The 25,964-nt window shown below is 41.5% G+C and overlaps 1 protein-coding gene across 1 annotated transcript; it reads left to right on the plus strand.

Annotated features, from left to right (window-relative positions):
• Window positions 1-239: 239 nt before the first annotated feature.
• Window positions 240-25,313, plus strand: SLC43A2 (solute carrier family 43 member 2). The gene is made up of 14 exons (XM_053457120.1): window positions 240-446; window positions 4,123-4,315; window positions 11,057-11,279; window positions 11,361-11,416; window positions 11,678-11,754; window positions 15,941-16,033; window positions 17,049-17,182; window positions 17,268-17,470; window positions 18,032-18,178; window positions 20,860-20,998; window positions 21,665-21,797; window positions 22,076-22,149; window positions 22,454-22,577; window positions 22,757-25,313. Exons 2-14 carry the CDS (start codon window positions 4,156-4,158, stop codon window positions 22,916-22,918), a joined length of 1,725 nt encoding a protein of 574 aa, XP_053313095.1. The 5' UTR covers window positions 240-446; window positions 4,123-4,155; the 3' UTR covers window positions 22,919-25,313.
• The last annotated feature ends 651 nt before the right edge of the window (window positions 25,314-25,964 follow it).

The following is a 25,964-nucleotide window of genomic DNA, read 5'->3' on the forward strand; positions in this document are numbered from 1 at the left end:
TGATCCCAGAATGTTAATGAGCATGACATAGTTTGAATGCCTTCTTTCTATTTCTTATCGATCCTGATTCAAATTTCTCTGTTGCCCATATTTAACTCCAAAGATTATCTATGTAACTACTTATGTATTTGTTCCAGTTGATCTTTAATAATCGCTTCCTGATTGGTTCATTTCTGTCTCTAGCCCATTTCAGCCAATCGCATGCGAGCAATGTTTTTCCCCAGAAGCTCCGCAATAAAAGGACCTGAATAAAGAAAGGAGAAAACAAGTCGGTCGGGCCCGAGTAAGAGGAGAGGCTGCGTCACCTGGACAGCTCCGGGTCAAAGGAAAATTGAGATCAAACGGCCAAACCGGGACCCTGACCGACCCATCATCAGAAACCGGACCTGGTATCATCAAACAGCCGGACTGCAGAAGGTGTCATCAAGGAACTACCTGTAAATCCAGTAAGTAGGATAGATCAACGGGTGAAGTGATAACTAAGTGACGGGTACTGGGCTCGGGGGTCGTTTATGTAAGTGAATATGGGACCGTCAATAGCTGGACGACGTTATCCTTATTATGATTGGAGGGTCCGGTTTAAGATGTTGCTCTATCTTTGTGTGCGCGGTACCGGTTTATACGGGTTGATACAACGGGCACTGGAGTGGATCAGATATACTTCGTGAATAGGTTAGGCTCTGAATGTACATCTCGGATATACTTATAAATGGGGTATTAGGGGGATGGCGAGAGTGCCCGGATTATTCAATTAACCGGGTACTAAGCCGCTGTAAATATTATCACTTGCAGTGTCCGGTGTGCCATCATTTATTACATGTTTATGACACCGGCAGTGTTCTGTTTATCGCGATGTACCAGATTCTTGTGACACTGTCAGCGTTCAGTTTATCGCGATGTACTTTATTCTTCTGACACCGTCAGTGTTCTGTATGTGATAGTTTTACTAGAAATGCCTGGTATACGGTGATTCTCGTGCGCTATCTAGTGCCGGTTCATTGATTCGGGTGTAGTTGCAGAGCTTCTGATACCGGATTGTACCGGTATGTCCCAATGCGCTGTTGTTTATCAGCTGAGTTACTGCAGTTGCGCTGTTGCGGGTATCCTCTGAATGGATTGCCGCATCCCCTGGTAACTACACTAGCTGGCCGCAGCGGCTAATGACATAATTACCCGGTATCTGGTTACTGCAGAGGCTGCGCTGTATTGCGCTGTTACCCTGTCAATTGATGCCGATTTTTGTCTCTCACCCTACACCTGCTCCATCCCCTCCAACCCGCAGCACCGCTTCGCCTGTGTCACCCCACCCCCTACTATGTATTTAACGCAGTTCTACCCCCCCCCTCCTGCTTCCTCCGGCCGCTACCTGTCCAGCATCCCACAGCCCTTACTGTGTGGTCACTGCATGACAGCCTGTACCTTACGCCTTAGCGGGTTTATATGAAGCGTCCGTTACCCGCGCACTGCCGTCTCTTCAGCTGACTCCCATTTATTGCCCCTTAACTTCATTTGCACCAATTCTTTACCGCATCTAGTGACCGTCCCTTACACTTCCTCACTGCCCCCTCTACCTCCCGCCTTACTGTTTGTTGCCCTGTATGAACGAGCACCCTACTCTGGTCTTTGACAACACCCACATTACTTCACCTCCCTCCGCCGCCCGCGTAGCAGCGCGACCGTGGGGCTCGTGCCACTTCGGGATTTACGTGCATCAGCTGCAGGGTCTCGCAGCCTCGCGCCGGCTGGTTCAAACCGGCTAGTATGACACCTGCTTCCAGCTCGTGCATTGCTCTGACAACGGGCCAATAGCAGAGACGATCATGGAGAGCCTAGGACCAATCATGCCTCGCGGGGCGGTGCCACTGTCACCGGAGCGCGCGTATTTGTCTGTTTCTCATTTCTCGGGGACTGAGGCGGGAGGCTGGGGAGTGATTTGGTTTCTAACTCACACAGCAATCAGTTGACAAAATGGAGAAAAATCATTATCACAATAAAGCCGCTTTATCAATCGATTGTTCTGCAGTCTGATAGGAATTCTTTAATAGAGCTGCCTGCTGCAGAGTGTTAGGAGTGCTGAGTGTGGAAACAATGTTCACTATAAAGATACATCTAGATTGTAAGCTCCTGCGGGAACAGGGCCCTTCATTTCTCTTGTATCTCTTTGTCAATTGCTGTATTGTACTTGTCATTATCTGTAACAATTTTCATCTTTGTACAGCTCTGCGGAATCTCTAGGCGCTTTATAAATAAAGTATAATAACACATAAGAACTATAGTCTCCCTATAAGAATTTAGAATGCCCACACAGGCATAGGTCTTTTGTCCATGTCGCCTGAGTGTTATGGAGGCTTCTGTTTTACCCCTGTCAGGACCCACACCAACTTCTACACATTGGGGGTATTATCTGAGGAGGCTGCTGGTACCCCCTGGTCCAGTCGGCTGACTCACCTGGCCCTAAGAACATGACATTTACTTTGCTGCGCATGAAACACCGGTAGACATACTTGTTGGCATAACTGACACACGTGCAGCCGTGTTGCAATACTGTCTGGCAGTCGGAGGTCTTAATTTTATGGGTCGGCCGCACCACACTTTCAGATCCCACAGGTCTAGGCGGTGGGAATATGTATCTCTAACCAACCAATTCTGTCAGATTAGTACCCTGTTGCGAGTCCAATTTTCCATCACTTTGACAGAAATGTAGTCTTGACCATATATAGTATTTTACTGTGCTAACTGGCAGCATCTATACTTCCTGTTGCAGCCAACACCTTCCTGTCCAACGCACCCTGACCATGTGACATCATCTAATGGGCCAGGAAGCTGCCACATTAGCCAAGTCATCTAGTCCATGGCACTGTGACCTGTTGAGTCCTAATGCTAGTCAGATCACACTATTCAAGTCATTTTATGGTATTTCAGGCCCTCTTTTTTCTTCTTCTACTTCAAATTAAGCCTTTGGAATATTGGCTTTGAGAACCAAAACTGGGTTTTATATGTATGAAAGCAACTGTCCCTGATAACTAATAGTGTTAGTCCTTTGTCTGTAATCCAGTTCAGGATGGCCCATGTTGGTTGAATTTTGTAGGTCTGAAAGCAGCTGTCCCAATATCTAAAAGTATCGGCCCCATTGTTTGCCACTAAAAGCCTCCCATGTAGATGTAGACCTCAGAAGCGTCATGTAGCATCTTCACAAGGCTGCTCTCCAGGTGTTAATGATAATGTTGTGGAGCTGAAGAGCCTCTCTTCTTATTTTTATAATGTTTGTTTAGCAATAAAGACGGCTCAGAACGGGAAGCAATTGGGCTAAAGCTAATGTGGTTAGTCTTATCTATGCTCTATTATCTGTTAGCCAGTTTTCAATTCTCACCATCCAGAGTCTTTGCTCAAGAATTATGCTGTTAGATCTTTGCCCCTCTCAAAGACTTACAGTTGATAAGAAAGATGAACCCATTGACTTTACTTCACTATATTTAACCCCTCCACTGTTGATGCACTGCTGCTGCGATTAATATGCATAATTTAAATGCTATTTTTATAAATGTGTAGTTATTATGTCATAGCAATAAATAATGCATATTAATGTATTTTTGTAATCACTTTAATATGCATTAATGTCTTGCCGGTAGAGTACTTACCCATAGTAGATGCCGCAGCCCAATAGCCCATCTGCTGTCCAATTTTGAAAGCGCCAATCACTGACAACAAAGCATCCCAGGTGAAATGAGTATGAACCACTTTTTTTCAGGGCACGCTCACAGGTGGGGGTAACTGTAGACCCCCTGCGACAAAAGTTGTCTCCCAGTGAGTATGCTGCATGGCTTATTGGTTCATATGAACGTACGCCAGGCACCTAGTGGACAGGAAATGTGACAAATGCATAGGGTAGATTCTAATGTAAGGGCCATAACGAGTATAATTTAAAGGGGACACTCTATTATATTAAGGTGCATATGATGCCTGGAGCATCCCTTTAAATTCCTTTACGCATCAATTTCCCCAATTTTTTTTCATCCCCCCCCTAAATTGTAGCAAGCTTGGTTAAAGTTTTTTGTATAGACGTTTGTATAGTTCTGTTTTTAACCTTATATACACTTTTATCTTTTCCATTTCTGTTTCCAGGTTGACATTTGAAAAAAGAAACGAGAAGAAACAATGGCCCCTACTTTGGCCACGGCGCATCGGCGCCGCTGGTGGATGGCATGTACAGCTGTGGTTGAGAACCTTTTTTTTTCGGCAGTGCTTTTGGGCTGGGGCTCCCTCCTTATCATGCTGAAGTCTGAAGGGTTCTACTCCTACTTGTGCCACTACCCAGGTGAGAGCCAGGCTACCTTAAACAAGCTTATCTTTATGATATTCTCTATCATATGCACTTCGTAACACTTTAACCCCTTCATGACAAAGCCCGTACATGTACGGGCTCACAATGCATTGTTTTTTATGGGGTTAAGGACAACCCATTGTCCTTGGGGGGGGGGGATCCTTTGAATACAACTGAAGTTCTATTGGCTTCAATGAAATCTTAAGGTTTTTTTTTGTTCTACACGGAATAAGTGACATAAGATGCAACAGTTTTTATAATACTATAATAAAGGCTAAATTATTTCAGTTAACGATTGTAATGTCTCATAAAACACTTTATTGCCACAGTGGTGGGCAGTACGCATTTGTTTTTGTAACAGGAAAGTATAATTCATCGTTATGTATGCTTATGTATTCAGTTTTTCAGCTTTCCCCAAAAATGAAATGACTATAGTTGTTCTGAATTAACCCCCCCACACACACGCCCATATGCACGCACACATGCACGCACACACACTCAACATTGTCCTCCTGTAAACCACTCGTCGAATGCTATCACCTCTGGTCTGGTACTTTCGTATCGGGTCAGGGAAGAAGGGTTGGGGCATCAGCCATTTGAAACATAATCTGGTCTGTAAATGATGACTCAAGATATGTCTATTTTTGATGCCTTATCCACCTTATCCAAACATATTTTACTTTGCTGGTTGCCTGCCGTATGGTTTTTTTGAGCATGCTCTGTTTTTAAATAATAAAATAAATCTGAAACCAATCATGACTTTTCTTGTAAGCCTCCAAAGCACAACCTTTTTTTAAACTGGTGTAGCGTTAACAATGTGTTGGTGCTTCACCCAAAACAGGATCTGCAAGTTTGTGCTGCAATTGTATAATGTCCAAAGAACGACCAGTAATGTTTCCATATAGATGAGCATTACGGTTTAATCATTGGTCTAAAGACAAGGACATATCTGTCTCCTCCAGACGTACAAAAAGAAACACTGTTCCTCTCCATAGTTGGTCAGACATTGGATTTGGTGACAACTTCCTAATAACCGGAAGGACCGCTGCCAAGCGACCGGGAACTGATGACTAAATGACAAGTTTCTTCGCGTGTGCCTTGTAGGCAGCAAATATCATCTCAGACATTTGACTCAGATATTTATGCCGAAGGGTACTCACTTTATAAAATGTGTGACACCCCTTCTTTAACCCTTTAATTCCCAGAGAAATGCACATCCTCCCCTTTGTTCAAATAGTTGCATAAAACCTGATGTTTCTCAGATGAAGAACCAGTTGAGCGCCACTACATGAAATTCCATAAACGTTTTAGATTCTATTGTTTTAAGCCAACATACAACCGGTTTCATATTTTCTGTGTTGTAAATGGCATCATCGTTTAATTCATAGTAAAATGGAGAGGAAATTAAGGTAGATTCGCTGCCCAACACTCTGAAGGTTCAAGGTGGAATGGGTAATTAAATGCCTCCTGCAGGCAACTGCTGCTAATAGATTCTGTCAGGAGACTGGTGCCTCGTGAATGAGTTACTTATTGTACATGAACTGGTATGAAACAAGCACAACGTGTGGTCATCCATTCCCCCCGTGCTGCTCCAGGTCAGGAAAATGTTCAGACGCTTTCTTGGAATCCCCTCGCTGTCTGGTTCTGCTTTGAGGCAGGTAGTCGAATTGGTTAAGGTCATGGCCAGATATGAAGATGGCTAGGAACGCTACTGTACAGAGAACCCTACACTAACTAGGTCACTAGTATTACATTGAAACCTCTACCTGAAAGCAGTGCCAGCCAACAGGCACCCATTGTACAGCGCTGCAGAATATGATGGTGCTACGTATAACAATCAATAACTGCCGTGATGCCTGTAACAGTTCCTATGCGCGTCAAGGGAGTTGTAGTCCCTAGCAGCTGGTGAGCTTTCTGTTGGCTACTTTACCACAGGTGAGTTAGCGTTTTAGTTACCAAAACTATTCCCTCTCCATCATTTTAGTAACTGGTCATAATTATTGAAATTCTCCAAACCAAGACCTTTTTAATCATTATATATATATATATATATATATATATATATATATATATATATATATATATATATATATAAAAATATAAAAAAGCTTGTTGCCACGTTCTCCCCACACCCTGGTTATTTAATTTGACTTTACCACAGGGCAGAGGGCAGATTTTTTTTCTTAGTTGAGCAATCTGGTAACTAATTCTGGAAACGCCTCAACCGTAATTTGTTCTAAAAGCTGCTGGCACAGGCAAGAAATAGAGTAGATGTAGCATAAAATATGAGATATGAAAGAAGGACTCTGATCACATCTGCATGTATGCCTGCTATCTTTCATCTCTCCAGAAACGGCATCTCAGCACTCCAGGAGCTGCCCTTTGGACTGTTAAGTAAATCTCAGCTGTCTGTCCGTGCGGCTTCCAGAACTGCTGAGCGCGCCTTTGGACTCCGGATACCAAAGGGCAGCCAGCCCAGTCTAAATCAAGCTTATATGTGTATGGCTAAGTGAATCCGCTCAGGATGATGCTATTAATGAATAATAGAATGCCTTAATTTTCATGCCACATTTAGCTATATGGCGCCATCTGTATCGAGCGCACAATGAGAGATCATACGATGGGAACACACAAACGTGCGCAATAATACACCAGAAATGGAAGCCTATTTGCTTGGGCATTCTGCTTTGAAGAGCAAATCTGAGTCAATGTATGATTCAAATGGATTTTTTTTCTACTCCCCATCAGCTTACCCACAGACTTCACATATTGTCTAACTACTCAATATTTCATACAGCAGGGATGACTATCACCCCATCATCTGATGTCTTTGCACTAATCATATATATATCAAGTACATTGTATTTGCCATACAAGTGTAGATTTTAAGCTTGTGAGCAAGGCCCTCTTAACGCATCGGTTTAATCTAGTTTTGTATGTATGTAAGAAGTGCTGCATCATTTGTTGGCACTATATATAGATATTTTATATATGATAATAGCACATCTGCCACATAAGGAGGTGTCTTTGAATCGAGAGCCCTTTTAACGCTCATGATCCACATATCCGTAAGGCAGAATCCTTAAGAATCCCTTATATTAAAGGGTCTATATGCCATGCAGCCCTACTAATGAATATATATTAAAATGATATGGAGATGAATCTCTCCACGCACACGTTATATTATGTGGGTTTTGTAGAGATTTGGCACATTGTGGGAGGAAGATGCTGCTAAACATGTCAGATTCTCCCTTTTTCTGATGTTGGTACTCAGGAGCTTTTAACCAACTAAGAGACTATTTCTGATTAACAGAAGTTACATGGATTTCACTGGCCAAGGCATAAATATCCCTGGAAGGGCAGTTCATCTAAACACAGAGAGGAAGCAAACTTTAAGCTCCAAGTACTTTTGGTTGTTGAAATACCTCCTAAACGCAGTGTTCTAGTTTGTGTAGAATATACGTTGTAACACAGATACTCTTATACACAACCCAACATATGAGCTGGAGTGTCCAGTTATGTGGACTTCTTGCAATGCTACATACTTGCCATTAGTCTGTTCCACCTGTGTAAACCTATTGGCAACGTATGGTACTAAAAACATGGCACCTGACATTATCTTAGTAAAAATGAATACCCTGTAACTAGCCTTTAAAGCTTAATTACTCCAGCAAAGGAAATGTACCACATAATGTTAGATAGTAAATAGTTTTGCTTACAATGGAGAAGAATAGGTTGGTGCTTCCCAAAAGCAGCCGGAGATCTTTCAGGCAGGCCTTTTATAAGCCAAACCTGCTGGAAATGAACCTTTTATTCTGGTGTCTGTCATTCTTTGAGTTTTGTGTACTTTTCTCCCCTATAGGACGGGTCTGTAGAAACGAGGTTTACAAGTGCTTACATGTCATTCACACGGCCTTGTTCATGGAACAGGGTAGACAAAACCTCTGTTTTCTTGTACTCGGAATCTCGAGAGGATGAGTGTTTTCAGACAGCTGGTATGTCCAGTGCACCTTAACGTGTTCCAACGGTTTATATTTATCACATAGTTACATAGTAATGTAGAACTTGACGGCAGATAACAACCCTTTGGCCCATCTAGTCTGCCCATTTTTCCAAACTCCCTATCAGTCCTTGGTCTTATAGGGGGTTTGGATCCCTTTGGATAACTTTGTTTTACAGAAATGTTAATTAAATTCATAAATCTTAAAACATTGGCCACATTTGTCCCTTCCTTCCAAACGCATTTCTTGCAGCACTGAAAACTAATTGTAATATTGAGATTTTAATAATAAAATGGCTATACAAAGAATGAGTTTTATAAGACTAAAATAATGCTACTTTGAATACTATGTCACTTGACTGTGCTTTTTTATCCCATTGGATTTAACACACAATGCATCGGACAAATATTCAGCATAGTCAGGGGTTAAGGCCGTTTCAAGGTATGCTACGTTCCTGGAATTTGCTCCCAAGCATGCAAGATAAATCTAAAGGTAGTACAATATAGAACAGCATATAGCCTTTACTCCTAAATAATACAAGGGTAATGACCCAAAACTGCATGGGGGAGGGGGGAGTCCAGGTGAAATTATTCACAACAAACTGGCACATCCCTTTCTTCTGCGTTCCTGTTGCCACGTTCCGCATGAAATACCGATTTACTGAATGCTAACCCTAGTGAGGCAGATGCTGGAATGCTGAGGTGGTAGGGGGCGCTATAAGGGTTTTTTTTTTATGCACGTGAGGGGGTGGCTGGAGAAATCTGCCCTTTTATGCTAAAATTCTACTTTTAGAATTACAAATAGCAAAGGTTGTATACCTTTTCATGAAACTTAATGTTAATGTATTCTCAGAAGAGAACCTGGAGCAATCATCACTGATCATACCTGATCACGCTGGTGGGAATTGGCTCGGTGCCTGTCCCAAGCGCTGAAATTTGCTTAATGGTGTGCTTTTTGACTCATTGGCAGTCCATTACGGTCTCCTGCACGGCAGGCTGCTTCCTACTACAAGCCCGTCCCTTGACAAACTAAATAAATATACTGGAATCTCCAGCCGTTGGCCCGCGGCATGGTCAGATCACAAATAAACAAGATTTAAAGTGGAGAAAAAATGAATTCTTCTACTTTGTGGTTCTCTGTGTGTTAATTTGAAATGGGACCAATGTATCTATTCAACAATAAGTTACCAATTATATTGTTGTGTTCTCGCTTTTATGGTTTCTATAGAAAACAAACTATATGCGTTATACATGATCAGGTGTACTACTGCTGCTGACTCAAGATACAATGGATTTCAGCTACAAGGCAGGGCTATTGCTTGCGATCTTGCTTCCTATGTTGCTTCCCGTTCCTTTTTGTTTTTCATTCTTTCCATCATCACCTCAGCGCACGCCGTATGAGAACCAGGGACAATCTTTGGTTTTGTGTTTGGAAGTCTACTCTCCTAATAACTGTAATGATGTCCAGCAATCCGCTGACTGCTGGATATAAACTCCTTCAAATCATTTTGCTTGTAATTGTGTACTTAGACCTGAAGGTATGACAAACACACACTTGGCTTGTTACCTGTGAATTTTGTGAAGGAAGCAGAAAACACGCCATTTTTAACAGTATCTGCGCAGTGAGCTGTTCTAACTCGTTCCTGTAAAGTTTATTTTTTTTCGAGGTCAATTCATAGAATCTGTAAGACAAACAGGGACACTTCTATTTTGGGAATGGAGCCAGGATACTTTAAAATAGCTTGAGAACACCGGGGAGACCTTTACACAGACAGGCTGTTCTATCACCAAGCTAAAACAAACTTGTTTACAGATTAGTTAACGTCTTGTTCACGTTGCCTGCCGCACGAATACCCAGCCCATCCATAGCAACTTGACTGGGAAGCCCAATGCCATTAAACTGCATTGTCCACAGAGTCAGTGCCTCTCCCTCATCATGTTTATCTCCATGACCTTTCACCCACATCTGTTTCCTGTTACCATATCCTCCCTCTGCCAAAGTCCCAAGATCATATGAGAAAATGGTAAAAAAAGGAGAGAAAAAGCAGGGGGGGAGGGTAGAAGAGAGCGCAGATTACGCTGCCGTATGTAAAAAAAATTTTTGGCTAATAGCCAAAAATGTATGCACTATATTGTGCTTAACCATTATTTATAGATGGATACAGCACCACCATATTGTGTAGTGCTGTACAAAGTGTAAACAGGACATCCCGTTGGGATTTACAGAAAGAAACCCCCATAATATTCCATGACTTGCTTAGAAAGGAACTGTAGTAGAAACACAAGATTATAATATGTTCAGTTGTAAGATTTTGAAATCGTTTATGTGCTTTATGTTAATCTAGCTAGTAATCCGCCCGCAGGTACCAAGCCTCCGGGGTGAAAAAATATGTTTCTCACCACAAATATGTATTATCACCTATCTTTTCTTAATCTGCCCATATGCCCATACTGGCTTAGACTGGTACAAGACTCCAGGTGAGTATTACCTAGTGGGATCCAGACGTCTTGTGTTTTGGTTTTCCTGTCCTGTCTTCATGTTAAATCCACATTGGACATTTCCGAACCCCAATAACTAAAGAGTTCATGGAGTCCGTACAACTCAAATATGCATTAACGAGAGGAAATTTGGGGTTAAAATAAATAAATTAATAAAAAAGCCAGTACGGAGCAGATACTGTATGTAGCAGTCCAGTATCACCTGCCTAATCTACCGTTTTTTTTGTTTTTTGTAGACAATGTTACCTCTGCAAACATCACTAACAGCAGCAGCGTGTTTGGAAATGAGACAGTCAAGGAGCAGATCATAGAGATAAATGGCTGGCTGGTGTGTAAAGAGCAAGACGAGATGTTGAATTTGGCCTTTACCGTGGGCTCCTTCCTCCTCAGCGCCATCTCCTTACCTCTGGGAATTATCATGGACAAGTACGGTCCTCGCAAGCTCAGGCTAAGCGGAAGGTACGTGCATCTCTCGTCAGACGTTTCGGGCTCCTGTTCTGTTGCTTGTTTGTTTATCAGGTGATCTATTTTTTATTTCAGTGCCAGCTTTGGAGTTTCCTGCCTACTGATTGCATATGGAGCAAGTAACCCCAACTGTGAGTAAAACCCCTCTCTGCTATATGGGTATTGGGGGGACCTATCCACTTGGCTCATTCCAACACCCCGTTATCAATATGCATTATGAAGGGTAGACTCCAATGAACCTTTCCGTCAGGCCCTGTTTAATGCAAAACTAAATCAGCAACAAGAGCTTTAAGAAATCTCCTGCATTCCCATTTTTTTTTGCACCAGTGAGTTGTCTTGGTTCTGAGTGCAGCAATCTTGAACTTCTTGTCTTTTCTCCCTTATGATGGCAGCTTTGTCTGTGCTGATATTCGTTGCCCTGTGTCTCAATGGCTTTGGAGGAATGTGTATGACCTTCACTTCATTGACCGTAAGTATGAAGCTTCTCTGCCTACTTGCTTCTATTACAGTATGTCTTTAGCAATGCAGGTCTGTAAAGTGCTGTAATGCTGATGTTTGTGACAAGGTGTTAAATACATCGCACTAATCTGTGAATTGCACAGACACCCATCCATCTATCCACCCATCCGTCTATCCACCCACCCATCCATCTATCCACCCACCCATCCGTCCACCCATCCATCTATCCACCCATCCATCTATCCATTCATCCATCTATCCACCCATCCATCTATCCACCCACCCATCCATCTATCCACCCATCCATCCATCTATCCACCCATCCATCCATCTATCCACCCATCCATCTATCCCATCCATCCATCCACCCATCCATCCATCTATCCACCCATCCATCCATCTATCCACCCATCCATCCATCTATCCACCCATCCATCCACCCATCCATCTATCCCATCCATCCATCCACCCATCCATTGATCCAAGGAAAACCAATGCGTGATCTGCTCACACTGGCCAGATGCACCTAGACAAGTGAACTCACAAAGCCCGTTGCCTTGAAATGCTAGATGGAGCCAGGGCCGTGGAACCGCTTGCCGTTGCTCAGAGATAGTTAGGTGAGGATTAAACCCACACGCCATAATGTAGCTTCACTGTCGTTGCACTAATTGGATCTCCTCATGTGAATGATTTGTTTGCTTTTGTGAGCCCAGCAATTTGTTTCTGCAAGAACACATTTATTTAGGTGACACTCGCCCTGATTCCATAGAGACGGATGGAATCATCCGACTGAGTTTTGTTTGGCTGTAGCACTATTTAACACACCTCACAATTACAATATGAAATTTGTGCAGCTCGGTATTAAGAGTATCATATACAGTTCAGCAATATGGGCTACAGGGGTGGAATAATATAGCAGAGCCTCAAGAGCTCATCATATGGCATCTTGTTTAAAAGTATGAAAGTTGAATTTTAACACTTCTGTAACTAAATGATGGATTAGATATATCATGCCTAGTTCTGTTGATTGGCCCAAACCCTTCCCAGATCATAATTATTTAATCAATTGAAATGTTGCTCCATTGTCCATTTTTGGCCGGGAACACTTAATTGTCATGTGACATAAAAAGCAGACTCTAAACTATTATCATTTTTGAATCAATTTTTAAAGTCATTAAACCCTTGGACCAAACATAAAATAACATTTTGTGTAAGTAGACGAGCCCCTCACTCCCTGTTAAGTTTGTACGAATGATTATACTGTTGGGGGAGGATACATGACGTGCGCTTTTTGTTTTGTTAACGTTGTGTATTGTTATCTATATATACTCTTTTTTTTTTTTGCATGCTCATAATAACGAGAGCCCAGGACCCGCGCGTGATAACGTTAGGAAAGTTACTCCCATACAGTGACATGTGCGATAAGTGGCTCTCCCCTGGCGTCCACCTGCAGCCCTGCAAACTGTATTGATGTCTTGTTCTCCAGCTTCCACGCAAAACACATGTTGGGTGCATCTTTCATTTTGTCCCAAATATATATAATAGAGAATGAGAACTATGCAGATGATTTAGTTAAAGTTTGAGAGCAGAAACTGTAGCAGCGTCATGAAACATAGAAACGGAATAACGGGTCTCTAAAGCTGCGCATGTTGCAGATGCAGGGCTACAGCTTACCGAGTGGCTGCTAATTTTGTCTTTTTATTTTGGTGCAAAAACGCAACAAATCATTTGATACGTGGCATGAGCATCTTATAGCGCATTGTGAACCAAAAGCTGTTCTACACAATCCAGAGCAAGTCTCCCCCATTCACTTTTTAACGGCCAGATCAGTTTGAGATGACGCCGGAGTGAGAATACTCGTGCTTTCTATTCACTTATTGAATAGTGGGAATTTTCTTTTGGATGAACATCAATGTCTGGAATGATATTTATCTAGATATAAATGTGAGAAAATATTTAATGATTTATTTAAAGGCTTACCCCTGAGTTTCCTATCATAAAATATGCTTCGTTGTTTTATCCTAGTAAGCGAGGCCTATTAAATTCATATAATATATATATTATATTCTATATATTCACCGTCACTCGCTGATCCTACCTGTGGATATTTATCATTGTGTACGGGAATGGGTTGGGTAATCTTTGGGGTGGGGGAAGGGTGATCTCCGTTTTAGGAGCTCTGTCGGAAGGTATTGTTTGTTATCACAGAGATATGTAAGGGTGGCGCAGAGAACGTGTCGTGTGAACGGGGATTTGGTACCAGGCGCAGGTCAGGGAGGGCTGATAAATGGCTCAGGGGGGTCAGTTTGTTGGCTAACCTTCCCAAAAAAATCTACAGTTACAACAATGCGGCACCAAACAGGCGATTGCCTGATAAACAACATTTAAAGAATACTGAATGTAGATTAGCCCGTTTAACGGGATTAAAGCACAAGATGATTGTTTTCGTGTTTACAACCTTTGGAACAGGTACCAATCCACGATTTTCTTTTCTGCTGCTTAATGTCGCAGATTAACCCCTTTTCCTCTGGAAATTGATGGGATTAGAAACAAGAGGAAGTAGCCCCTATAACATGAACTGAATAAGAGGGGTTCTAACTGATGTCCTTAAATACCCCCATACTGGGCAGTTTTCTGATGTCTACGTCGGATCTCAGCTGTCCGCTTGGCACAGCGTCACGTCACACGCTGGGATCCTTTTTACATTCCTCCTTAGTTCAGCAACATCTGTCTGTCACGGGATCCTGTCCAGCACCCGGTTTTCTGGGAAAACGGGATCCCCTTAGGGTCTGAATGTGCCAGAGTTTAAATAAACTACAGAGCACACGTTACACAAACACTTCAGTTTCTCCGTAGCCTCACCCGCTTCTGTTCTAGAACGGCACATTGTAAACATTGCAGCTCTGCTGGCTGTAAGGAGAGGACACTCAGGGCTCTGCTTACTAAACAGTGCGCCCAGATTTTGGAAGGTATCCAGACAAGACTGAAACGCAGGCTTGTGTCTGTCTGCACCATAGGGATCATGTGGGATGTTTATCGGCTCTCCGTGTGGGTGACATTGTTGGCTGACCTGGTACATAATGGCCCTGAAAGTCTCCGTATCGTCACAGAATGAATACAGCAGACACACCTTTTGTGAAGCTCAGATCAACGTTCAGGTTTCCAAGTCTCTCCGGCCATCTGCTCTTTAGAAGGAATTGACCTTTTTGTTTGTGCCGCTGCAATGACCGTCTGCGGCGTTTACTAACACGGGTCATTAGAAAATCAGCGGCTCCCGCCAACATATATGTGCGTGCCCCGCAAGGAAATAAAACGATTACGCTTCTTATCTGCAGGCTCGGGAGTTATAAATTCCATTTCAAAATAAAATGCTAATGATTCCGATAATCTGGGCTTTCTAAATGAGAATGTGTCATAGCCGTTTACAACACGGTGCCGTGCTCTCTGACTAATATATTAATGTTTAATGTCTCCGGAACAGAGTGTTCGCTGCACATGCGAAGCCAGGCAAGAATAAAAGGAACCATGTGCAGAATGTGGGATTATTAGAAAGAATAAGATTATCATTTGTTATTGTAACCATTTTCAGGGAGCTCTCACGTCATACTTTTACCCCCAGACTCCTTTGGCATGTGGGGTATTTCTCTGTGAATTACTTGCGGGGCTTTTATGTCCTTCTCCTTGATTACTTGGCACCTCTGAAGGTGTGAAGGATAGCCGGCCTAATCCCCATTCTCATGGGAGAAATGCATGGGGAGATGGTGAATAATACCCAGAAACCCAGTGCTGCCGATTTAAAGTTACAGGCAGCGTCTTGGTAACTAAAAAAATGAATAATAATAATAAAAAATGTATGCCAAGCAAACATGGCACAGAACCCATCGTTGGCTTCTTGTTAATTGTGTTGTACTGTTTTGACTCAACTTGGCATTTCTAATTAAAGGAACGATTAATGTATAAATGAATGTAGCCGGGCACGTCGAAAAGGACATATTGGCAGGAATGATTCTTGTTTGGATTGGTAGTGCGGGTTGCGCAAGTTGGAGGACAATAAACCTCAGTCATGACAGACTGCCCGGTATAAGTAATGGCGATGGATAACATCTTTTAATTTCCTGTGTATTTCAGCCATTGTGAAAAGATGAGATAAAAGTCCATATTTCATAACGGAACTGTTTTCATCTCTTCTCTCCTAGCTGCCCAACATGTTTGGCGACCTGCGCTCAACGTTTATTGCACTGATGATCGGCTCCTATGCCTCCTCGGCGGTCACTTTCCCCTTCATCAAGGTGAGGGTCTGTTCTTTAAACCAGTAGATGCTCCTGTACGAAGGATTTGAAGGCTGTTGGCATTCCTCCGAGAGGCTGTTCTCTTATACGGCTGCTATGAAAATATCAGTTTCAGAAACCAGTCCGATCTGGTTAGAGATTTGCGCTTCCTGGTTGTTATTTTAAAATGGCAGGAAAGGCAGGGGAGGATTAAATCAATCCATTTGTGATCCCTTTGGACACAAAACATTCGGACAACAATAACTCCAGTTTACTTAATACCCTGTCCTAGACTATACTCGCTATGTGTGTGCAGACATAAAACAGGTAAAAAGCTGTGGGTGACCCGGTATATCATACAGAATGTGGAAGCTTCACTCCCCACACAGACTGTGAAGGAAGAATGAACCCCAAATCAGCATTTCTCATTCTAGCACACATTATTTTCATTTCAATAGCTAGGGGAGGCAGGGGATATGCAGACAGCAAATATTGACCAGAGAGGGAGATTGTAAGACCTGCTCACACTTCTGTTTGACTTATGACTAAACATTAAAATAAATGCCCTACTATCAATCACCTATTGTTCCCGTGCCCAGGAGTCGTTTGCTTTTACCTCTTTAAACGTTAATTCCACAAAGTACCCACTATAATAGAAGAGGTTTAAAGTGAATGGCTATATCCATTTATAAATGCTTTACATGGTCTATTTACAGCTCCTGAAATTGGATCTGCAATTTAATTTGATATAAATAACTTATATAATGCCTATGAACCTTAAGACTTGGGCTATTAGGATACATATTAAACATGGCTTGTCCATTAGCTGAATGTTTTTATTTCCAGTGCTGCACGCAATGCACATATGTTTGACTTTGGAAGGCTATATAATCTTAATTAATTAAATGTCTGAAAGTATAAGCATTGCATATATAACTATATATATATATATATATATATATATATATATATATATATATATATTACAGTCTGTAATCAGCTTTGTTAACTATTGCTCATCTGATTCAATTTTTAGGTTATTTACGATCTACATGTGAGCTTTATAACTATTTTAATAGTCTGGGCTGCTTGCGCCATACTTGTCTTTTTCAACTGCTTCTTCAACTGGCCGCTAGAACCGTTCCCCGGCCCAGAGGACATGGATTATACGTAAGTTCTTCACGTGGCTCCTCTACCCGCTTGCTCTAACTAGATGGTGTTTGGGAATAACTAATGTATTTATTCTTGCCTCTAGAGTGAAGATTAAGTTCAGCTGGCTGGGCTTTGACCACAAAATCACAGGAAAGCAGTTCTACAAGCAAGTAACAACGGTGGGCCGACGACTCAGTGTAGGAGGCTCCATGAAAAATCCCAAAGAACTGGCAGCCCTTCAGGAGGGGAACAAGCTATGTCTCTCCACCGTAGATCTGGAGGTGAAATGCCAGGCAGACAACGCAGGTACATCCATGTCTGCCTGCTTGAGTAATTCTAGGTTTATGGGGAAATTGTGAAAGGCAACCTGCTTTTATTTTTACAACTTTGTATCCACCCAGCAGGCCCACTGCCATTAGCCTATCATAGAAACACCAAATTTGACAGCTTATGTTAGAAGAACGTTTTCTTTTTTTTTTGTACCTACTTTAAAAACTGTTTATTTGGCTTCACATGCATGTTTAAATCCCACTATATCAGAAAGGTTACCAGAATGGCATGGAAGGGACCATAACGTATATTAAAGCACCAAGGTCATATACTCTTTTAGACTTTGTAAATTATTAACCAAATGCATAAGTTGATAGACAGTTGTGTGTGTGTGTATATTGGTTTTGAAATTTACGCTAGAATGCTGATTCCATTTTGAACTTATCCGCAAACTTTAAAGTATCCGCATTTCCATCATATAATTAATTAAAACAAACATTGTAAATATATATTTCAAGGTCTTTGCGATGTGGTATTTCCAGACTAATCTCATAAAAAAAGAACTCTGTTAATGCTGCGCTGATGTTCTCTCTGCAGCAACTCCATCCTTTATGAAAAGCGTGTTCAGTCCCATTCTTCTGCTGAGCCTCATCACTATGTGTGTCACCCAGCTCCGTCTCATCTTCTATATGGGAGCCATGAATAACATCCTAGAGCACCTTGTGGATGGAGATTTGGAAACTGGTAAGTCACGTCCTGTGGCAAAGTTTCGTGAAAGTGTTCTACTTACAAGCCAAACTCTTGGATGAGGCATCTTTATGAAATAGAATGCGGATGCTTCACTGCCTACGCAGACCGTGGTTGCTATTGGTCAAAATACCTCACCAAAGCAATCCCAAATCAATGGGTATTTTTTATTATTATTATTATTCATACATTTAAATACAAAAACAGCACAATGGCAGTGACACTTTATGTTGTGATCTAACATCTGCTTTGGAGATGCTTACATCAGATGGCCATTGGATATCCAGAATAAAAGTCCCATGGGCCATTGCCTGTATGGCCATTGTAATGACAAAAATGAATGCATTGTATCGGCAATGGTATTAACCCCTGGGGAGAGTTAAGCCTGCCTGCCAGTGGTGTGTATAGAAAGGGCTACCCAAGTGTGGCTATAATTGTTCTTAATCCACTTGTGCTCTAAGTACAGCTAATTTATTATATAAAGCATTGCATCACAGAGCATTCGTTTTAAGTGTAAAGACTATAGGTGCATGATGCCTTTAGCTGTTATTGTGAGTTTTGTTCACTGCAAATATATATAGATCTCTTATTCCTTGTCCATCTATCCGTTAAATACGGTATTAACTACTTTCACTAATGCAGACCTGTAGTAGCCACAGTATAGCGTTAATGGCTCTGCAGCGCCCCCTGGTGTACAAAAATATTTTTAGTGACTCACAGTGAACAATTCACGTGCTATTTACATCAGTTATGATCATCTTGAGTTGCAAAATAGTTTGTGGCAGAAGTTCAATGTGGCTGATCCAGTCTGAACCTGCTCTATCAGCAGTCATCATCTCAAAGCTGAAAGACATTGTTCACAGATAAACAGGGAGACACGAAGCTTTACTCAAATAAATGTGCTCACGAATGTAATAAATAACAAAATATTTATACAGCACGCAATCGAAAGGTCCAAGGCCGTAAACCAGACCTTATAAAAGAATATCAGCAGTTGTGCCATTATGAAATAACATAGAGGGCTGGTTACCCCTTGGTCACACGGAGAATATTCCTGATGAGCACGTCACTCCAATAATGTTTAACCCGATTCTATGCACTATGTGCACACATTCCTGTACATACCTGCAGTAAATACCGTAACTAGTACTTTGCCATCATGATCCTGTTTTTCAACTACTGACATGCCTACTAGGGCTTTAAATAAAAAGCACGTTGCCCAATGATTGTTTTAATGACTACATATAATATGCCACGCGGTCTATGAATGGTAGCTGCAGCTTTACAGTTTTACGGGGACATTTGTGGAATACCTCGGTCACGCGTCACTTAAGCTAGAAAACGAGGCAGCAACATTGCTCCTGCTTTATTTGGCTCATGATGACGGCCAGAAATCAGGTGCTATTTACTAAGTCGCCAAGTGTTAAAAAGCTTGCATGAAACCCGGGTTGGGGGAGGGGGGCTTCTAGATTATCATATAACTGCAATGGATGTATATGGGGCTAGCACTGAGCACTCCTATATTACATGCTTCACTGGGTGTGTAGGTTGTTGTCATTCTCTGAATTGACGTACCATGGCGGGTACAGCTTTACCTGATACACAGGGAGGCTTTAGCAGTCATCCCGGTATAATACATTCATGTTCTATTTTAACTTAAGATATATATATATATATATATATATATATATATATATAATATATATATAAATATAATATATATATAAGTATGTGCCCCGAGCAGTTAGGGAAATAAAAACTAAATTATGTCTGATGGGAAGTAGTGACTGGAGCCTTCAGCAAAGATCCAACAGTTAATCAGAATATTTCTGCTCGTCACTCTGGTAATATGCTGATATCGGATTGTCGTACATTCACTTCCTCGTGGTTGACACAAATGCATTGGAGAAGCAAAATAAAACACTTTTGTATTCTGCTTGGGTTTTGCTTTCTGCGGGGAGATGGATCCAGTTTGCACGGACCATGTTTAGTCACCCGCTGTACAGTCATCATGTGAATTCCCCAGATGGGTTTGGTGGGTTCTGCAGTCCGTGCTAATGGCTCTCTCTTTTTCTATTGCTTCCTCGCTGTCACATGCTGGCTTCATGCTTTCCACACGTTTAGTGATGCACACGGGTAAGCTTGGAGAAACCTTACATTAAAAGCCATCGCCAACTATTTCTCAGACAGCATTTCTCATCATATTTGGGAAAGGATGTTTTAACCCACATAATAAAATGGATTGGCAATCCTGCAATGATTAACCCCTTAAGGAAAACAATGCATTTTGAGCCCGTACATGTAGGGGTTAAACACGTCACAGTTTACAGAGTAGACCCATAAACCAGATACATCAATCCGGGGCTTTTCTGCCTTTTCCGTTGGTCCCACTGCGTGCGGATGGATGGCGTGCGTTGAGTCTTGCATGGTGTATAAAGCCCCTGGTGTGAGGGGGCAAAAACAATGATCAGCGGACAGTTTCTTTTCCCAAACACTCTTAGAATTCCACGAAGAATCCCAGAAAGGCTGCCCGTAACTGTGTAACATCTTCCCTGTTAGTGCAAGGGAGGTGTATATCAATACGAATGATGGAGAATAAAATATTTCACATGTTCGTAGGCTGGTGTTAACGAAGATGGTCGAGGGAACGCTAACCGTATGTCTGTTTCTCTTCACAGTCAGCCTGTATACATCCATTTTTGGGGTGTTACAGCTGCTCTGCCTGCTCACAGCCCCGGTCATTGGATATATAATGGATTGGAAGCTGAAGGAATGTGACGACGGAAACGACGATGAGGAGGACAAGAGCAATGAGCAGTAAGAACCGCCTTCAATTCTTTAAAGCAGACCTTTTCCAACATATCTCCTAGACACAAAGACCTTATTAACCTTATTACTCAAAAAAGGATAATGCTGTCCTCTTAGATATTTGTGTTTAAAAATATAATCAATCCAACAAATGAGACATGTAGTTTATAATGTATTTTTATGTAAAAATAAATAAAATATAAAATCCATATTCTTATCAGCAGCGCAAAGGTTTCTCCAGTGCTGATAGCCGTTAATACATAAAGCAAATATTTCTTTGTTGGTTCATGTGTTAAAATAAATGTATAGATCTGACTTATTGATGCCACTGAACCAAGGACTCAGTTCTGTAATTTTACGGTCAGCTGGTTATTAGAATTATAATAATATATGCAACTGTATAGACCGTGGACTAGACAGAGTTTAATATCACACCTACCCTACACGCTTGTGCCAAAAGCATTATTCAGTTAGCGTTCTGTAAATGATTTTCTCATTCACTCTATCATATACCGTGTTTGATAGGATGATGTTGTTTTTTACAAAATGCTCACATTTCTATAGAATATGTTAATTCACTTTGTGTCAAAAAACTTTCTGCTGATCTATATTATGCCCCCTGGCTTCTTTGTTTTCATATATTATCTCTTTTACAAAATCCATATTCTCTTCCAGAAATGGCAAGAAAAAGAAAAAACGGGATCGTCAGATTCAGAAGATCACAAATGCCACTCGGGCCTTTGCGTTTACCAATTTCCTGATGGTGGGGTTTGGAGTCACCTGTCTCATTCCCAACCTACCCCTACAGGTGTGTGTGAATGTCTCACATACTGTGTGTTACTTATGGATGTCTTTGTGACGGCTGCCTCGGGTTATCTGTATCTTCTACTATGCACTAGTCACATTGGGGAATTTGTATAAACCTTGAGTCTGCTAGTAGGCGCTAAATGTGGTGCAATCACCTTAGCAACCAAGAATCTTACTAACTCTTTGGTTAGTTCTCCCTGCTGTTGATTAAAAATTTGTGGGTTTTTTTGTGTTGTTTCGTTAAAATGACGTAATGCTAGAATTTCCCATGTTTTTCAGATCCTTTCGTTTATTTTGCACACGATAGTCAGAGGATTCATTCACTCTGCCGTGGGAGGACTCTATGCTGCTGTGTAAGTGAACAGGGCGTCCGATTTAACCGTTTTAGAACCAGTCTGTTTAACGTTTGTTGGCCCAGGAGTGAGTTACCCCATCCTTCAGAGCCCACAATCTTAACACGTGAATGTATCGGGAAATGCAGTGCGTTTAGCAAACTTCCGGTATAGGCCACACATTCATTTTTATAACGTGTCCATTGGAAGGTCAGGGTGTAACGTCTATCCGGCCTAAGGATGATTTATTCTGCCTTTTGGTTAACTGACACACAATTCACTTGGAGAGTTTTTATTCTGACAGCTGACTTCTGTGTTTTTTCAGATATCCTTCATCGCATTTCGGCAGTTTGACCGGGTTGCAGTCTCTGGTTAGCGCGCTCTTTGCACTGCTCCAGCAGCCTCTCTTTCTGGCTATGATGGGACCTTTAGATGGCGATCCACTCTGGGTACAAATAACATTTAAATCATTGTCCTCATATATACGTATAAACATTGTGTTCTGTGTGGCCTACTAATAAAAAATTAATACATAATTAAAGCTATCTCACATTATAATTATAAGCCACTTTCTGGTACCGTTAATATTTTTGATAATCTAATATTCCGTTTTCTTTTCTTGTGACAGGTCAACGTAGGTTTATTGGGAATGAGCATGCTGGGATTCTGCCTTCCTCTCTACCTCATTTTCTTTAAGCGAAACCTGAAGAAGCAACAAAAACAGAAGATCGAAGATTCAAAGTTATACTTGAAAATCAACGGCACTCCTGATCACGAAGCCTTTGTGTAAATAATGTCAGGCAGCGAAGGCTCGGCCTTTCTCTCCAGTATGTTTCTTCCCATTTTCTCGATGGGAAGATGTCACTCCAGCGATACCACTTCAGAACAACTGTCCGACTCCTCTGCGTTCCCACCCAAGCACCAGATTCCTCCCGGTGCTTTCTCTAACAATGTCTCTCATTCTCCACTATGCTATTAAGGACAATTTGGAAGCAGGATCTTCTTCACAGAGAAATCCTCAAATAATCCTTTCCCAGGAACCTGTCGGTTACCATTTCTCATGGAGAATAAGCTTAAATCAATGTTATTATTTTCAGGAATCACACTGTTATCATATTGATACCAACCCCGTTATTGAAGGGTTATTCTTGACATGGAGCATTCTTCTCTGAAGAAGTGCGCAGCAGTAACTCTTGGGGCTATGATGTCAAGTATTAACACGTGTCAAAGCTGGAGATTACAAACTCAGCGCTGTCTGGATTCATTATTTCCTTTATGGGTGCTCAGCAAAGAAGTAGCAGGAATATTAATTTTCACAATAACACACGTCACGGCACGGCACTCTTTCCTGTCTCGGCTTCTTCTGGTAAGAAAGGGCCGCTTTTGACGTGTAAGCACCAAACATGGCAGTAGATTCCACAAGCCCTTTCAATGACTTTGAGTTAAGGGCTACTTCAAACACCTGTGTGAACGTGACGCTGTGCCAGGTGATGTCATAAAACGCTTCGCCACCAAATCTCAACAAAGATGACAAAAGGGATACCGCAAGCATCCTATAGATTAAAAAGTACGCAAAACCCAGTGTGTTGCAAGTATATTTGCTGTGCCATAGTGTCTACAGGCAAGTGGTTGATGTGACATTCTAAGCAATACCTGCGTCTGTTCACCTTTTTGATAAATATCAGTATGCTATATTATGTTCCGTGCATGATATGTTTGTGTATTTTATATGGAAATGTATCTGATTTTCTTTTTTCTTTGAATCCGTGTTTGGGTGGCGGTAGAAGTGACTTGGTTATCTATCTTCAGTGTCTGAGCTCCTTGCTCACACGGCCAGTCTGTTCTCATTCTGTGCCTTGGTGTTCGCCGTTTGTCTTTTCTGCTTACAAATTATTCATTCTGATTCATTTCCTCGGCTCCTTTTCAGTTTGTAGATTTCTGTAGGCATTATTTTTACTACAAACAGTTTCTGCTGTCTCTGCACATTAAGTATACTTAGGGATTATTAACTCTTACCTCACTCCAAGCCACCCTAGAGATGTTTTAATGTACCGTTTTTAAACAGGGTTAGCAGCTTAGGGTCTGCCGGCAAGCACTGCTGCCAGTGTCATCTGGGGCTTGTTTTTTTATAGGGAGGGCTTTATTTAATCAGAATTATATACCATATAGCCATACTCTATTTAATTACTAATGTAATGCGACGGGGCAAATGTGGTTCTGAAACGCGGGGCATGCATGTGTCCCTCTGCATTACACCCACCATTTGTATAGCAGGTAAGCTTCCTACTATGCAGTCAACTTCTATGTTATTCTACCGATTTCATGTAGTAAAACTAGAGGCTGCACATGTCACTTGCAAAGACTCTATGGGATTTGGGGGGATTTCTTACCAAAGTAATAATAATAATAATAAAAAAAACCCACACCTGCTTATCAGGCCTTAGGACCTAAAGTAAATCTGAAGTCACACCTTTAGATTTCCAATTTCCCCAAAGGTGATATGACTTCATTTTGGAGTAATGGCCACCTGTTCTTCATGATATGCTGCATATCTGTACTGTGAGTAGTTCACGTGCAATTGGTTTGGAAGCCCAATCCGCTCCAGGCAATACAGATAATACTCTGCTGACTTAAGCGCCATCGCGTTTAAAAGAGTAGTCTTCACAGCTGACCAAAAAAAAAATTTAGATTTTAAACACTCCTGTCCTAAAATGAGGTTACATATATATATTTATATATATATATACACACACAGAGATAACATCAACATCCTTGATTTTTTAACAACTGTCACATTGCAGTTTGGAAATAGTAACAAAAGGAAAAGAGACCGGGTATGACAAGGAGTTACGCCTGTTTTCCTGACATCATGGATGGAGAGAAGATGTCACATGACAGCAGGCATCTTCAGATAAGTTTTAGGCATGAAGGGGACATACAGCACAAAAAGCAATAGGAAACAAACCTTCAGTTCTTCATGTCTAACAGAGAAGTGACAAAGTAACGTCCGGTGTCAAAGCCCAAGCGCCAGCACTATGTAATCTTGGGTAACATATTGTCTCTCAGTGCCTGAGGTGCAATAAAAGATTGTAAGCTCTTCTGAGTAGGGATTTTGTTGTGCCTGTTCGTACTACATACAGTGTTTATTGGTACTTCTTAAAAAAATAAAATTCTTCTAAATCCAACTTGTACACGTGAAATTGTGTGTATCTTTCACTGTTACTTGGTTGTACCGTAACTCTGCTTTGTATTAATCTGGGAAAATGCTAAATTAATGTATCGCGCCACGTTCATAACCAGCAAGGTCAAACGGCACAACTGCCATAATACATTTTACAATATCTGATAGCAACAAACACAGGTAGCACAATCGGATGCGACGGCTGTTCTGTTTCTTCGATAGAAAGCAATAGAGTAATACATTGTGCAGTATATTTCACTGCAGTACCTTATTGCCTTCTTTGGCAGCGAAAGGTCCTGTGTTACTGGCAATATTATTGCATGAACCAGTAACTGACGTGTTTTAACAGCCATATTAACACCCATGCTGTTTGTATGCGGTCGGTGGAAGAAATGTTAGCATTTGCATAATAAAAAGGTTTTCTTTATATTGAGAAAGAATATGTATTTTGTGAGTCATGTTTTGTTATTTTAGCAAGTCATCAGTTCTTTGCTGGCAACTCGGCAGAATATTGCGTTACTGACTGGGAACACTGGTTTATGACGTTATCCCAGTATGGCCGGTCAATAACGCAGCACAATAGACCATGGAGAGGTATTGGAGGGACACCAGGGACTGGCTCCATTCTCTCTTTTTTTCATAGCTGGTGGAGATT

Source organism: Spea bombifrons, chromosome 2 (genome assembly GCF_027358695.1).
Source record: "Spea bombifrons isolate aSpeBom1 chromosome 2, aSpeBom1.2.pri, whole genome shotgun sequence".
Classification (NCBI taxonomy): Eukaryota; Metazoa; Chordata; class Amphibia; order Anura; family Pelobatidae; genus Spea; species Spea bombifrons.

Excerpts from the sequence above, each read along its gene's own strand:
- SLC43A2 (XM_053457120.1), top strand. The coding sequence starts at position 4,156 with ATGGCCCCTACTTTGGCCACGGCGCATCGGCGCCGCTGGTGGATGGCA. Across the intron at positions 11,280-11,360 it reads AAGCTCAGGCTAAGCGGAAG|TGCCAGCTTTGGAGTTTCCT; the intron begins GTACGTGCATCT and ends TTTTTATTTCAG. Across the intron at positions 21,798-22,075 it reads TTCCCAACCTACCCCTACAG|ATCCTTTCGTTTATTTTGCA; the intron begins GTGTGTGTGAAT and ends CATGTTTTTCAG.